Consider the following 12326-nt stretch of genomic DNA (forward strand, 5'->3'; position numbering starts at 1 on the left):
ACACATATATACAGACAGCCGTACTCATAAATATTCCAGCTATATGGAGGCAGTTTGAAAATAATAGTGTGTGGACCAGACAATCCGGTGATCAACAGCATGAGCATCCTAGAAATTGACATGTGAGCGGGCCTGACCACCCGATCCTGTTAGTCACCTAGGGGTTTCACCTCTTACAACAAGCATGGGTTGTGGAAGACCAGTTCTAACCCAGATCTTCACGGTTCGACATGGTCATAGTTCAATGACCACAATCAGAGCCATTGTGGAAAACTATAAAACTAAAACCGAAGAAGATGTGGACTTGGATCTCACAATATTTGAGCTTTAGATTCACTTCACTATTCACAATTCAAAACAAATCTGGTGTTCATGTTGAGCTGGATTCCATGTCACATTTCATTTGCCGCCATAATAGTTACAAATAGTCAGAAAATCTGGACAGTGAAGAATGCAATATTCCGCGTATAAAGCACCACTCCAATTCCCGTTCCCTAACACACTTTAGACAAAACCAATGTTCTCTTAATAAACACTGCCAACAAATGCTGTGGCCGTGGTCCTCACCTCGTGTAGGGTGGTGAGGTAGTTGAGGATGCTCTGTAGCTCATCCTCCAGGATCCCCTGCCCCTTCAGTATCAGCTCCCGCACATACAGCAACATGAACGACCTCAGCTTCACGATCTCATCCCGCGTTGGCCTTTCTCCATCTACAACAGCAGACAGTGATCAGACAGTGATACACCAAATAATGTCTCATAATTGACTAATTTCTCATTACAATTATTCCAAGGCAATCATTGTTTGGGTTCAATACAAATATCCACACGTGAGATTTTATTTTTATGACAGCAGAAATAAATACTTGTGCTTTTGTCACTGAGAACCATGACAACTGTCTATTATCCAGCCTCATGTAAGAATGTCGAGTTTTGTATTGAGAACCACGACTGAAGCTGGTTTATTGGTAGCAGATACCATGTGAAGCATGTCCCCACTCAGACACAAGTGAGATACTGACTCCCTAGCCTTTAGTAACAGTCCTTGGAATCAATGCCGAGCAGCTGGTGTCAACATGGCATCTCAAATAAATATAAACAAGTTGATTCGCTTAAAACATTTGGCTGGGGATCGATGGAAATAACGATCACATCGCGTGTCTCAGTGGACGGGTTTTATCAATCCCGAGCAGGGGAATACAACCTTGCACCGGGACTGTGCGGCTTTTGTCACTGAGAACTGCCGACAACTGTTTATTGTCAGGTTGTGAGTCTTACCAAGCCCCTTGGGAGTGATGCCGCTTCTGTCCATTGGATTGATGACCCAGTAGTAGTACTTGAGAGTGTGCATTGTCTGCAACACCGCACTCACTCGGCGGATGTTGTTGTAGATGTTGGCATCGTTGATGAACTCTGTTGCTAGGTAACAGTAAAGCTTGGTCTGGACCTGGGAAGAGGCATAGCTTTAAGTGAGAGAGTGAGTTGGGTTCAGGTGCAGTCAAGACTGTCAAGTTCAAGTGTGTGATCTCTGTTTAAATTAAGTCAGTACAAAATACATACCAAACATTTTAAGGAAGAGAACTTTCAAAATTCATTTCACAGAAAAATGACAAAATTGCAATAAAAATTGCAATTTCAGCTTCACAAATTAAAACTATGATTTCCTGCATCACTCACCTAAACTTGCAAATAATTTTCAGATCATGTAGACGATAACAGCTTACCTCGACAGTTGCATGTACCCACAGAGCTGGGTTAAAGAGGATGTAGTCAAACAGGTGCTTGAGAAGAAGTCCCCCTGTGGGGAGCTCCACGAGGTACTTGGTCAGCTTCAGGAACGCCTCCAACACAGACGGGGTGATGTGATCCCGTGATGACTGAAACACAAGAGGTCGAGAACAGGTTCTTCAGTTCTGCACATCAGTGGGAAAGGTTGATGACGATGAGGCTAATCAGAGCAACTTCTGACAGACTGAAGTGTGAATGGTGGGATGAGAGAGTGAGTTGGATTTGACACTGCTTTAGACAATATTTGCTATATCACAGCATGTGACCATGAGTGAGTGAGTGAGTGAGTGAGTGAGTGAGTGAGTGAGTGAGTGAGTGAGTTAAGTTTTACACAGCATTTAGCAAATATTCCAGCAATATCACGGCGGGGGACACCAGAAATGCGTTTCACACATTGTACCCATGTGGGGAATCGAACCAGGTTCTTCGGCATGATGAGCGGAAGCTTTAACCACTAGGCTACCCCACCGTCCCTTCAGCATGATGAAGTACTGCAGGTCTCAGATGGTGACCGAAATGGTTAAAAAGTAGACTATGAAAGTAACAGAGTAAAAAGAAGATGCAACTCCATCACTGCCCTGAATCCCATCTAATTTGTCACTCTGACTCCTATTTATTCAGCTCTGAATCTCCTATACTACTTCACACAAATCAAACAATCAGAATTCAATCCAGAAGGGGTTTGGCAGCACTTGAAACATAATGAGCCTGTATCAGGATACTAATGTCCAAGGGACACATCACATTGCAGCCCCAAGCCTGGTTGGGATGAGTGGTTGGAATATTTCACTCAAATATCAGGATGACTGGTGGGATACACGTGTTACATGTGTAACATGTGGGGACTCTGTGTTACTTGCATGAATATCAACATGAGAATATAAGGTGTTACAGACCGCAAGTCCAACACCAGGTCTAGTGAAACATTTGGGTGATGTACTTTGCCAGTCCTTCCATTTGACTCTCTGCAATTTGTTAAAAAGCCTCAAACCCTTGTAATTCTATGTATACCAGTTATTTGACTGTTATAATCTCATTACCTTCTCAAGCAGGTAGCTGATGACGAGGAACCCTCGGTTCTGCATGAACTGCTGCTGGATGTTGAGGGAACTCTCCAGGAGCTCACACAGCAGGCTCATCAGGGAGGCACTGCACAAATATCACACATTAGTTTACACTTCACAGGAGAGGATCACTGTCTTCATGTTAAAACGAACTAAATACAATTTTGATACCTGAGAGTCAGTGAGTGAGTGAGTTTAGTTTTATGCCACACTCAGCAATATTCCAGCGATATGGCAGCGGACTGTCGAGTCTGGACCAGACAATCCAGTGATCAACAGCATGAGCATCGATCTACGCAATTGGGATATGATGACATGTGTCAACCAAGTCATTGAGCCTGACCACCCGATCCCTTTAGTCGCCTCTTGGGACAAAAACATGGGTTACTGAAGGTCAATTCTAACCTGGATCTTCACGGGTCTTTGATGCTTAAGAAGACTGACTGGCAAATGGTACCTTGTGATTATTTGACGACGATAACATTTAGGTAGAAAAGTTTCTTTAATAATCTCACAGAAGTTCTAAGCTTCTTTCATGAAACCCATTGCTGACAAACCAAGAAACAAACAGGCTGCACCGTGATTCAAACCCGCAACTCAGATTTTCAGGTGGGCTCAAGGGACATAACTCTGCACTGCAAGTTGCAGCCACTTAGATGACTGGTCCATCCATGTTCTTCTATCATAATTTGAACACACTGAAACATGCCCCTGTTATGCTTCTGGAAATTTAGAGTACAAAGTACTTGAACATTATTACATGGACATTATTCAGGGATGAGAATGAAGTTTGGAGAAAAACTCTGAAAACTAGCCGGGGTCTGGGGGCGGCAGGCTTTTAGACGATTCACAAAAATGACCCTTGCCATATGAAATTCCCGGAATTCCGCGGATCCGCGGAAAATTCTCATCCCTTATTATTGCATGTCATGACAGCCATGTTTGCAATACACTGTGGTCCTGGGAACACTGGTCCCCTGCTATAGCTTTGTAGCTTTTTCTTTGCCTTAGGGTTACGAGGGCATCTTGGCTTGCAGCTTCATTTCCCCACAATGTATCTAGTGGTTCCTACCATGTTGTGTTGTCCACCACACTTTCCTCCTTGGGTCCTCGGTCCACTGGGGCGTCCAGCTGCCCGAACAGGGGGAACAGGATCTGCAATATTTACAGAGGGTCAGGTTGTTGTCTGCAGTGGGAGAAGTGCCTTATGCAACACAACACATGATCTTAGGATGACACATTAGGAATTCCAGCAATATCACGGCGTGGGAACATGTATTAAACTCAAAATTAAAACAGGAGAATCAGAATTATATATAAGAGGCTATTTTAAGTTATTCATAGACACATGTTGTGTGAGTGGCGATGGTGTGAAAGTATGAGGTGTGATGGCAGGAAGATGTGATGAAGTTGATGAGAGAAGGTGATGAACAGTGATGTACAGGTGTGATGGTGTAAAGATACTGCAATGATCTCACCTGTATCCCTCCCAGAGAGTGGAGCGTGCTGTGTATGGAATGAGTGATCACAGCCTTGACATCCTGAAATAAACACAATAATGTAACTGTTGGTCTGCAATGTTAGTATTATACTTTGTCATCCAGTCATCAGTCTTATCACGGCTTGCATCCAGCAATATCATGGCTGGGGACACCAGAAATGGGCTTCACACAAGGTATCCATGTGGGGAATCGAACCTGGGCCTTCAACGTGATGAGCTAACGCTTTAACCACTAGGCTACCCCACTGAACTCCTGTAGATAGCATAAAGTGGACCAAAAGGAAGAACGACAACACAAATCATTGGTGTTATAATTGATTCAAATTAAATCAGTGGATTCAGAAAAAGTTTCAGGTAAAAAGACAATTAAATGATAGAGGGGTGTATTTGTAAGAATTAATACTTAGACACTAAACTTCACTCCATATGACCACACATTGATGTGCATCAATGGAGCCTCATCATGTCAGGAAAGACTAATGGGATTCAAACTCTGGTGTCAGTGAGGCTAGAGACCACATAAACCACTGGACCACCCTACTAGATGACTATTACCACCAGAGCCTTGCATATATCATCACCCATTCATGGGAATGAAACCCAGGCTTCAGACCACTCAAACCACTGGGCCATCCTGTTTCATGGCAGCCTAATATCTGCACCAGACACTCAACTGTATAATAAGTCTTTTTCTTAGAAACAAACCCAGGCCTTGGTGAGGCTAGAGAGAAAAATCAACCAATGGGCCACCAAGTCACGCTACAGTCATCTATTACCACCAGAAACTCACCTGTGTCATCAGAGCATGTGGGGAATGTAAGAAGTACGAGGGATTTCCTTTAGGTGAAGACTCAAGACAGAGCTGACTGTCACAGGCGATGGGGTTGTACATAAACACGATGGAGTTGGTCAGTCGTCCATCATACAGGACCTAGAAATCAGAACATGGTCAGGGATGAACCATCTAGGTGTTCATTTCTGTATGAGAGAAAACACAGCGACAAGTTGAAAAAACTTCCCCTGTCCTTGATGAATATACAAAGGTGTCTTCCGCACATTATACTTGAACTGTTACTACACTAATCTTAGTGAGGACTACTTTTCTATTTTAACAATCTGTAAATTTATACAGTTAATGGAACTTAGTAGTTTTCAGGTAAACATTACACCAATATGAACTTGTTAAATTAACTTTTATCTGATCACTTAGATCAACCATGAACATCTCTGGTGGTGGATATGAATAATAAATATATTTATTTTAACATAATTCACAGAAGTGTATTTCGACAGTTCCATACATGCTGCCCCAATCAGTTGAAAAGTGTCAGGAACTGAAGACAAATGGTTTATGGAACCCAATGTATTAGAGACAGAGTTTAGGGGTTAGTTGAGGACAAACACCACAACAACATGAAAGCTGCAGAGTTAACCTACAGTCAGTAAGTATGGCTTATGCCGCTTTTAGCAATATTTGAGTAATAATAATGATGGGTAACACCAGAAATGGGCTTTACACATTGTACACATGTGAAGAAACAAACTCAGGTCGTCAGTGTGATGAATGAATGCTTTAACCATTAGGCTACCCAAATGCACCGAGTTTACCTACAACATGGCCAACTGCTGGTTGACGTTCTGCCAACACAACACCTGTTTTCTCAGACTTCATGTTTGTAATTCCCTCCACGAACACAACTTTAAATATGAGCATCAGAACAAGCAGCCCCTCTAACAAAAGCACCACATGTCAGCTTCCACCATTACTATTCCCAGTGTCCCACTGGAGTAGGTCAGCGAGTTGGGTTTAATGCCACTTTAAAGAGACTGTGAGAGACACTACAAATGGGCTTTACACTTTAGTCCTAGGCCAAATGTTAGAAAAGTCCCTATCTTTAGGATCTCTCAGCAGCAGTAAAAGCGTTATCCAGTAATTGGTATGACAACTCCCACCCTCCAGAGATTCTTGTCAATGTGGAACTAGACACAGAATGTATCAGGTTGCTGAAAACAAACAAGGTTTACCCCACTGTTGAAACAGTGTCCACGTGTTCATACACCAACTGCATGAGTATTACCGCATGGTCTAATGGGAGGTGACAAGCACTGATGTTCAACATGGTCAGGATATGCAGTATGGGTGATAAGGCCTGGTGTATCATATTACCTGATAATGATGTTATCTCTACATTTTGCCTAGGAGTAACTTTGTACTTTGAGGTGAAAAAAAACTTAGGCCTTTGGTCTAACAAGTGAACACCTTTACCACTAGGCTATCCCACCACCATAGATAGTCTTTTTTTACCATTCAAATTTTTAAAAATAATATACTGATTTTTTCTTGTCGTGTTTGGAATAATGTTTCAAATTATATTTTGTAGTATTTTGCTGTCAAATGTTCAAGGACCTTTTTATTTCACATAAAAAATGGAAATTTTAATATAAATTGTATATATATATATATTTATCCTATCTAATGACTTGCACCTCTCTCTCTTGCTTCGACTTTTAGTGGAACGACTGTAAACTGTTTTCCATAGGCCTCCTTGTCCATTCGCCCGTGCACTCCATGCTGCTCTCCTTAATTAGCTTCCTAGTTCCTAATAAAGCTTGCAGCATTCTCCACTAATTGCCCACGTGACTACCTTGAATGAACATTCTCATCGTGGAGCCAACGTTGTAATCTGAGTAGTGGGGAGGCTAGGCGGGCATCCATCGCGTGAGATAGGATAAGTATATAAATATACAATTTAAATTAAAATTTCCAAATTATCCTATCTCACGACCTGAACTTATCCAACGGTGGGACGGCAGGCCGCAGATAACCCTTCTGTCTGGACAGTGCGAACAGCTGGTCGTTGATAGCGATGTACAAGCGAGGCCTGTTACGCATGCACGCAACTCCTATGCTTGTAGTGGGTTCTCCGGAACCCCTTGGCTTACTAAGCACACCGACTCCCAGGGAGATGGGTGCTCCCGAGAGATGTGGCATTCGGCCGCAACCTTGTACAAGACAAGGGATGCAACTCGGCAAGTAAGCCTCGCCTCGCCACGATTTACAAGGTACCCCTGTAATTAAAGTCTTGCGACTAGAATCGGGCCAGCCGCTGCTTCAAGAAGGCCCCACAGACACCGACCGAGGCGGTTGAAAGAGAAACACAACTCGGCATCTATGTGCCCGGCAACTTTGGAGGCAGAACGCAATGAAATCCACTGGAATTCGGGAGTGTCACACTTCACTGACGTAATTGCTCCGTGGAGTAGAGGTCAGTAAGCGTGAATGTCGAACACCTCTGCATCGTCATACTGATTGTGCCTCAGGTCCGTAGGGCCACGCTAGGTGGCCGTATTCCGATGCCTTGGTATGGAGGCCAAGTGAAGTAGTTCTTAAACCCATATAATGAGAACAAAAGGTTGAGATCCAGTTCAACTTTTATTCAGTATATACAAGGAAGTAGTAACCGCGAATGCGGAACCCTCCCTCATCTGTGTTGTTGGGCCGATGTAAGCTGCTGAGCCAGTACAAGAGGTCCGAACTGGTGTAGTCCCTGGACATCCGTTGACAGACAGGTCTCGCAGGTAATGTGAAGAGAAGACTGTATCAGAACGCCAGAAGCAACCTTCCATGATATCGGTCAAGGAGCAGTTGCTATGGAGGGCCATTTTTTGAGGCTAGTGCACGAGTCTCATGAGGATTGACAGCGGCTGGAGGAGGCAACCTGTAAATGTGTAGGCTCGCAGGTTCATGGCACGCATCCAGAAGGCCAATGTGGTCCGGGAAACCTCAGTTCTTGAAGCGTTCGACAAGGGTATGAAGAGGCGCTTCTGTAGCCATCAACGATCCTTGGAGGCAGCAAGGTAAATGTGTAGAGCCCTAACAGGGCAGAGTGTCAAATCTTCATTATCATCAGGCCCAAGAATGGTGGACAACGGGGAAATGGTAAACATCCGGTCTGGTTGCCCTGGCAGTTGGTTTTTCGCAATGAAGTCCCAGCGGAGACCCAGGAAAGCCTTGCAATGCTTCTTCCGCTCGAACCACACCCGATTGACATCAAGCACATGCAGTTCAGATATACGAGCAGCGGTAGCCAAAGCTACCAGGAAGAATGTCTTGAATGTCACTTGTTCGAAGTCCTTGTCTTCTAAAGGTTCATAATCTGTAGAAATCATATGACGAAGGACCACGGACAGATCCCAGGCCAGAGGTCTGAACTTCCTGGACTGGTCAGAGAGTCTATAGGAGCGTAGTAGACTCTGCAACTCGGGAACAGAAATCTTTGTGTACGTGGTGGTAGCCAAAACTGAGTTGATGGCGGCTAAGTAGGTAGCTAACGTAGTACCCTTGAGTTTCTTAGTAGTGCGGAGATGCTGGAGAAACTCAGCAACGACCTGAGCCAAGGTGGAAGTGGGAGATGCAATTCCCCTAACCTTGCAATAGTCTTCAAACTTCTTCCACTTGTTGTCGTACAAGGAGCGGGTCGGCATCGATGAGCTGGCTGAAGTGGCTGAAGTGATAGCTGTGGCTACTTCGGCGAGAGTAGCCCTTAGCTATGAGAGACCTCTGAAGATGCGCTAAACGTGTAGATTAAGGGTCTAAAGTGACTCATGGCGCAGTTCTGAGTGAGGGTGAAGAAGCAGGTCGTCCCGGTTGGGAAGCGGTACTGGGTTTGACTCTGCCAGGCTTCTTAGGTTGACGAACCAACTTCTTGCTGGCCAGAAGGGTGCGACCAAAACCAGTAGTATTTTGCTGGTGGCCAATAGTTTCTGTATTACTTTTGGTAGCAGAGCTGGAGGGGGAACGCGTAGGCATTGAGACCCTGCCATGATATTCCCAACGAATCGAGGTCCCACGCCAAGGAGTCTGGGATTGGTGATACGAACTTTGGAAGGCCTTAAAATCCTCATCTTTTAGTGAATTACACTTGCCACATCGTTTGTTCCAGTTACATTGTCCAATACAGTCACTGCAAGACGAGTGAGAGTCGAGGGACGAATAATTTGTCTTGCATTGAGCACAAAATTTCCTTTTCCTTGACTGATTATCAGTTTTCCCCATGATGTAAGGGTGAAATAATGTCCCTAATATACAGCATGTCCACACAGTCGTGCGACAAGAAAGAGAATGATCATTCAAGGTAGTCACGTGGGCAATTAGTGGAGCATGTTGCAAGCTTTATTAGGAACTAGGAAGCTAATTAAGGAGAGCAGCATGGAGTGCACGGGCGAATGGACAAGGAGGCCTATGGAAAAAAGTTTACAGTCGTTCCACTAAAAGTCGAAGCAAGAGAGAGAGGTGCAAGTTGTGAGATAGGATAAGTTTTAAAATTTGTAACTTCTCAAGTCTATGATTAACAATTCATCATCTAGAAAATGAGACTAAGTTTTAACAGTAATCAGTTAAATTGTGGCATGAAAAGAACTCCATGTTTGCAGAGCAGGAAGCTGACAAACCAACAATCAAAACCAGGGCAAATCCAAAGCTTGACAATATCATTGGTGGATTCTGTCCCTGATAATCCATGTGAGATTTCTTTACATGCATACACTCAACAATGTGAAAACAATAATGAGTTGCAATCAACATTTCAGTGCAGTGCTTAAACAAATCAGTGCTTGGGAAAAATTCTATATCAATATGAACATGCAATCACATGTAGATTGGATACCAACAAAATATTTGAGATGTCATCAGTAAGATGTGAAGAGCTGGTGCACGCAGTGCTGTAAGTATTAGTTAGGAAGCATAAACTGAATGTTAATTTCCGTATAATACCGTCTATAAGCTGAATTTTGATGATCCAAAAAAGCAGTCCGTACAAGGGCCTGATTTTAAGGGTCAAGTTTGGGGGTTGGCTTATATCTATGACTGACTGACTGACTGAGTTTGGTTTTACGCCGCTTTTAGCAATATTCCAGCAACATCATGGCGGGGGACACCAGAAATGCGCTTCACACATTGTACCCATGTTGGGATTCGAACTTGGGTCTTTGGCTTGACGAGCCAACGCGACCACTAGGCTACCCACCGCTTATATCTATGGGGTTGGCTTATAGATGGTAATATACGGTACACTACACCACTACCCATATATCCACAACAGAAAGACAGGTGAAAAGCCCTCCTTCAACACATATACTGAAGTTAGATGGACAAAAATAATGGTAACACAAAGGTTTTCTTGGACTACAAAAACTGAAAGAGCCAGGACTCAGCCATGGCAAACATGTCTCCTCACAACATGCGGGCTCTTCACAAACCTTTCAATGATGTTTTTCAAGAAAATTTTGCTCTGGAATAACCACTTCATACAATATTCAGTCTGACATCTTGATTTTCAAGTTAGTAAAACTTAGCTTGAACCACATCATCCAATAGGTACCATCCTTTACATTACCTATGCAGCTATAATTGGTCCATGAACCAACTTTGGGATTGGTTAGAAAACATGTTCTATATTTGGTCTGTGAATTACCCCAAAATTGGTTAGAAAGCATGTTCCATATTTAATTATCATCTGTCTTCCACAGCAGTTCCCAGGATATGGTGGAATGTTCACAGTAGACCCTTCTGAGGAGTTTTTGAACAATGTCTTTCAAACAGTCTATGATATATAACACAGAGTTAACTTTATTAATGTCAATTCTTTAAGCAAAAAAGAAAGACCTTTCTTTTATATGGAATCAAATTAACTTATTTAGGAACTCAGTTGAAACAGTTGCAATTACTATTCCCCAGTATATAACCTAGAATCAAAGTGGGTTTATTGATAACATTTTAATAAAACATGTGAGTGTTTCTATGAACTTGTACAGCACAACTCCAGGGGTTAACATGCATAAATTTAAATGACTCTGCTTTTATTACTCCTGAAAATACTGCTCTCATTTGCCATCTCAGTCTTAGACTTGACTTTGCAAAGACATTTGGTTCAATTTTTTCAACACGACAATGAGAACATTTTACAAGGTACCCAAAAAAGTTGTCAAGACAACTGGGAGCGGACTTAGGTCAACATAGCCATTCTTTCAGTTGACAACAGATTTTGGACAACAGTACATTTGGATTTTAAACTGGCCACAAAGAGGCTTTGGTATAATTGGACGTCTGAATCTACTCTGCCACATACCATACAGAGAAATAATTTAAGAAAACTTCTTGACTTAACATAAAATGGTCTTATTTTATGAGCAAGGCTTGCATATATTTGGACTTATCTTTCCACAATGCTAACAGTGTCACAACCTATGCTGTAACCCCTGCAGTAACAGAAACAGAACCAAGGTGTAGCATGCAAACTATGGAGCCCGACTACCATACAGAAGTACACATGCAGACTACAGCACGTCCTACCCTCTTGGCGGCATCGTTAAGTGAGGCCAGACTCTCATTGTCAAACCTAAACTGGCTCTGTAGAGATGGAGAACAGGTGAGAACACAGGTGAGAATACAGGTAGGTGGTATGCAGGTATGTTGGTACAGGTCGTGGGGAGGTCAAATGGAGTCTAACATCGCGTAAAAGATTTTTTCACTTATTTAGCGATGCGTTTATTTAGCTATGCACGTGTGTGTGAGTCGTGGCTTGTACTAGTTAAGGCATATGCTGGTCTTATTGTACTAGCTCACTGAGATGCCATGGACACCCCACTCAGACACAATATGCTGACTCTCACCAAGCCAGTCCTTGCTTCACACCCTTAAAGCCAGGCATCAGGCTGGGCAACAACAAGTACCATCTTTACACAATTATGGGTATAATGTTGCAGGGGTGGAATCATGGACCACACATGAGGTAATAGTGAGATCAATAGTGAGTGAGTGAGTGAGTGAGTTTGGTTTTAGGCTGCTTATAGCAATATTCCAGCAACATGGCTCACTCAGCAATATTCCAGCTTACACATGGTGGTCATGTGGGATTCATAACGGAGTCTGGACCAGACAATCCAGTGATCAACAAGATTGATAGTGAGCTGCAT

The 12326-nt window shown here is 43.1% G+C and overlaps 1 protein-coding gene across 1 annotated transcript in view; it reads right to left on the minus strand.

Annotated features, from left to right (window-relative positions):
• LOC124287018 (neurobeachin-like) overlaps positions 1-12326 on the minus strand; it is a 263526-nt gene that overhangs the window by 160243 nt on the left and 90957 nt on the right. The window contains 8 exon segments of the mRNA XM_046723474.1: positions 568-710; positions 1278-1446; positions 1724-1876; positions 2828-2936; positions 3924-4006; positions 4330-4392; positions 5143-5283; positions 11704-11760. Coding sequence (XP_046579430.1) covers positions 568-710; positions 1278-1446; positions 1724-1876; positions 2828-2936; positions 3924-4006; positions 4330-4392; positions 5143-5283; positions 11704-11760 — 918 coding nt within the window.

Source organism: Haliotis rubra, unplaced genomic scaffold (assembly GCF_003918875.1).
Source record: "Haliotis rubra isolate DU_JTF1 unplaced genomic scaffold, ASM391887v1 Scf399, whole genome shotgun sequence".
Classification (NCBI taxonomy): domain Eukaryota; kingdom Metazoa; phylum Mollusca; class Gastropoda; order Lepetellida; family Haliotidae; genus Haliotis; species Haliotis rubra.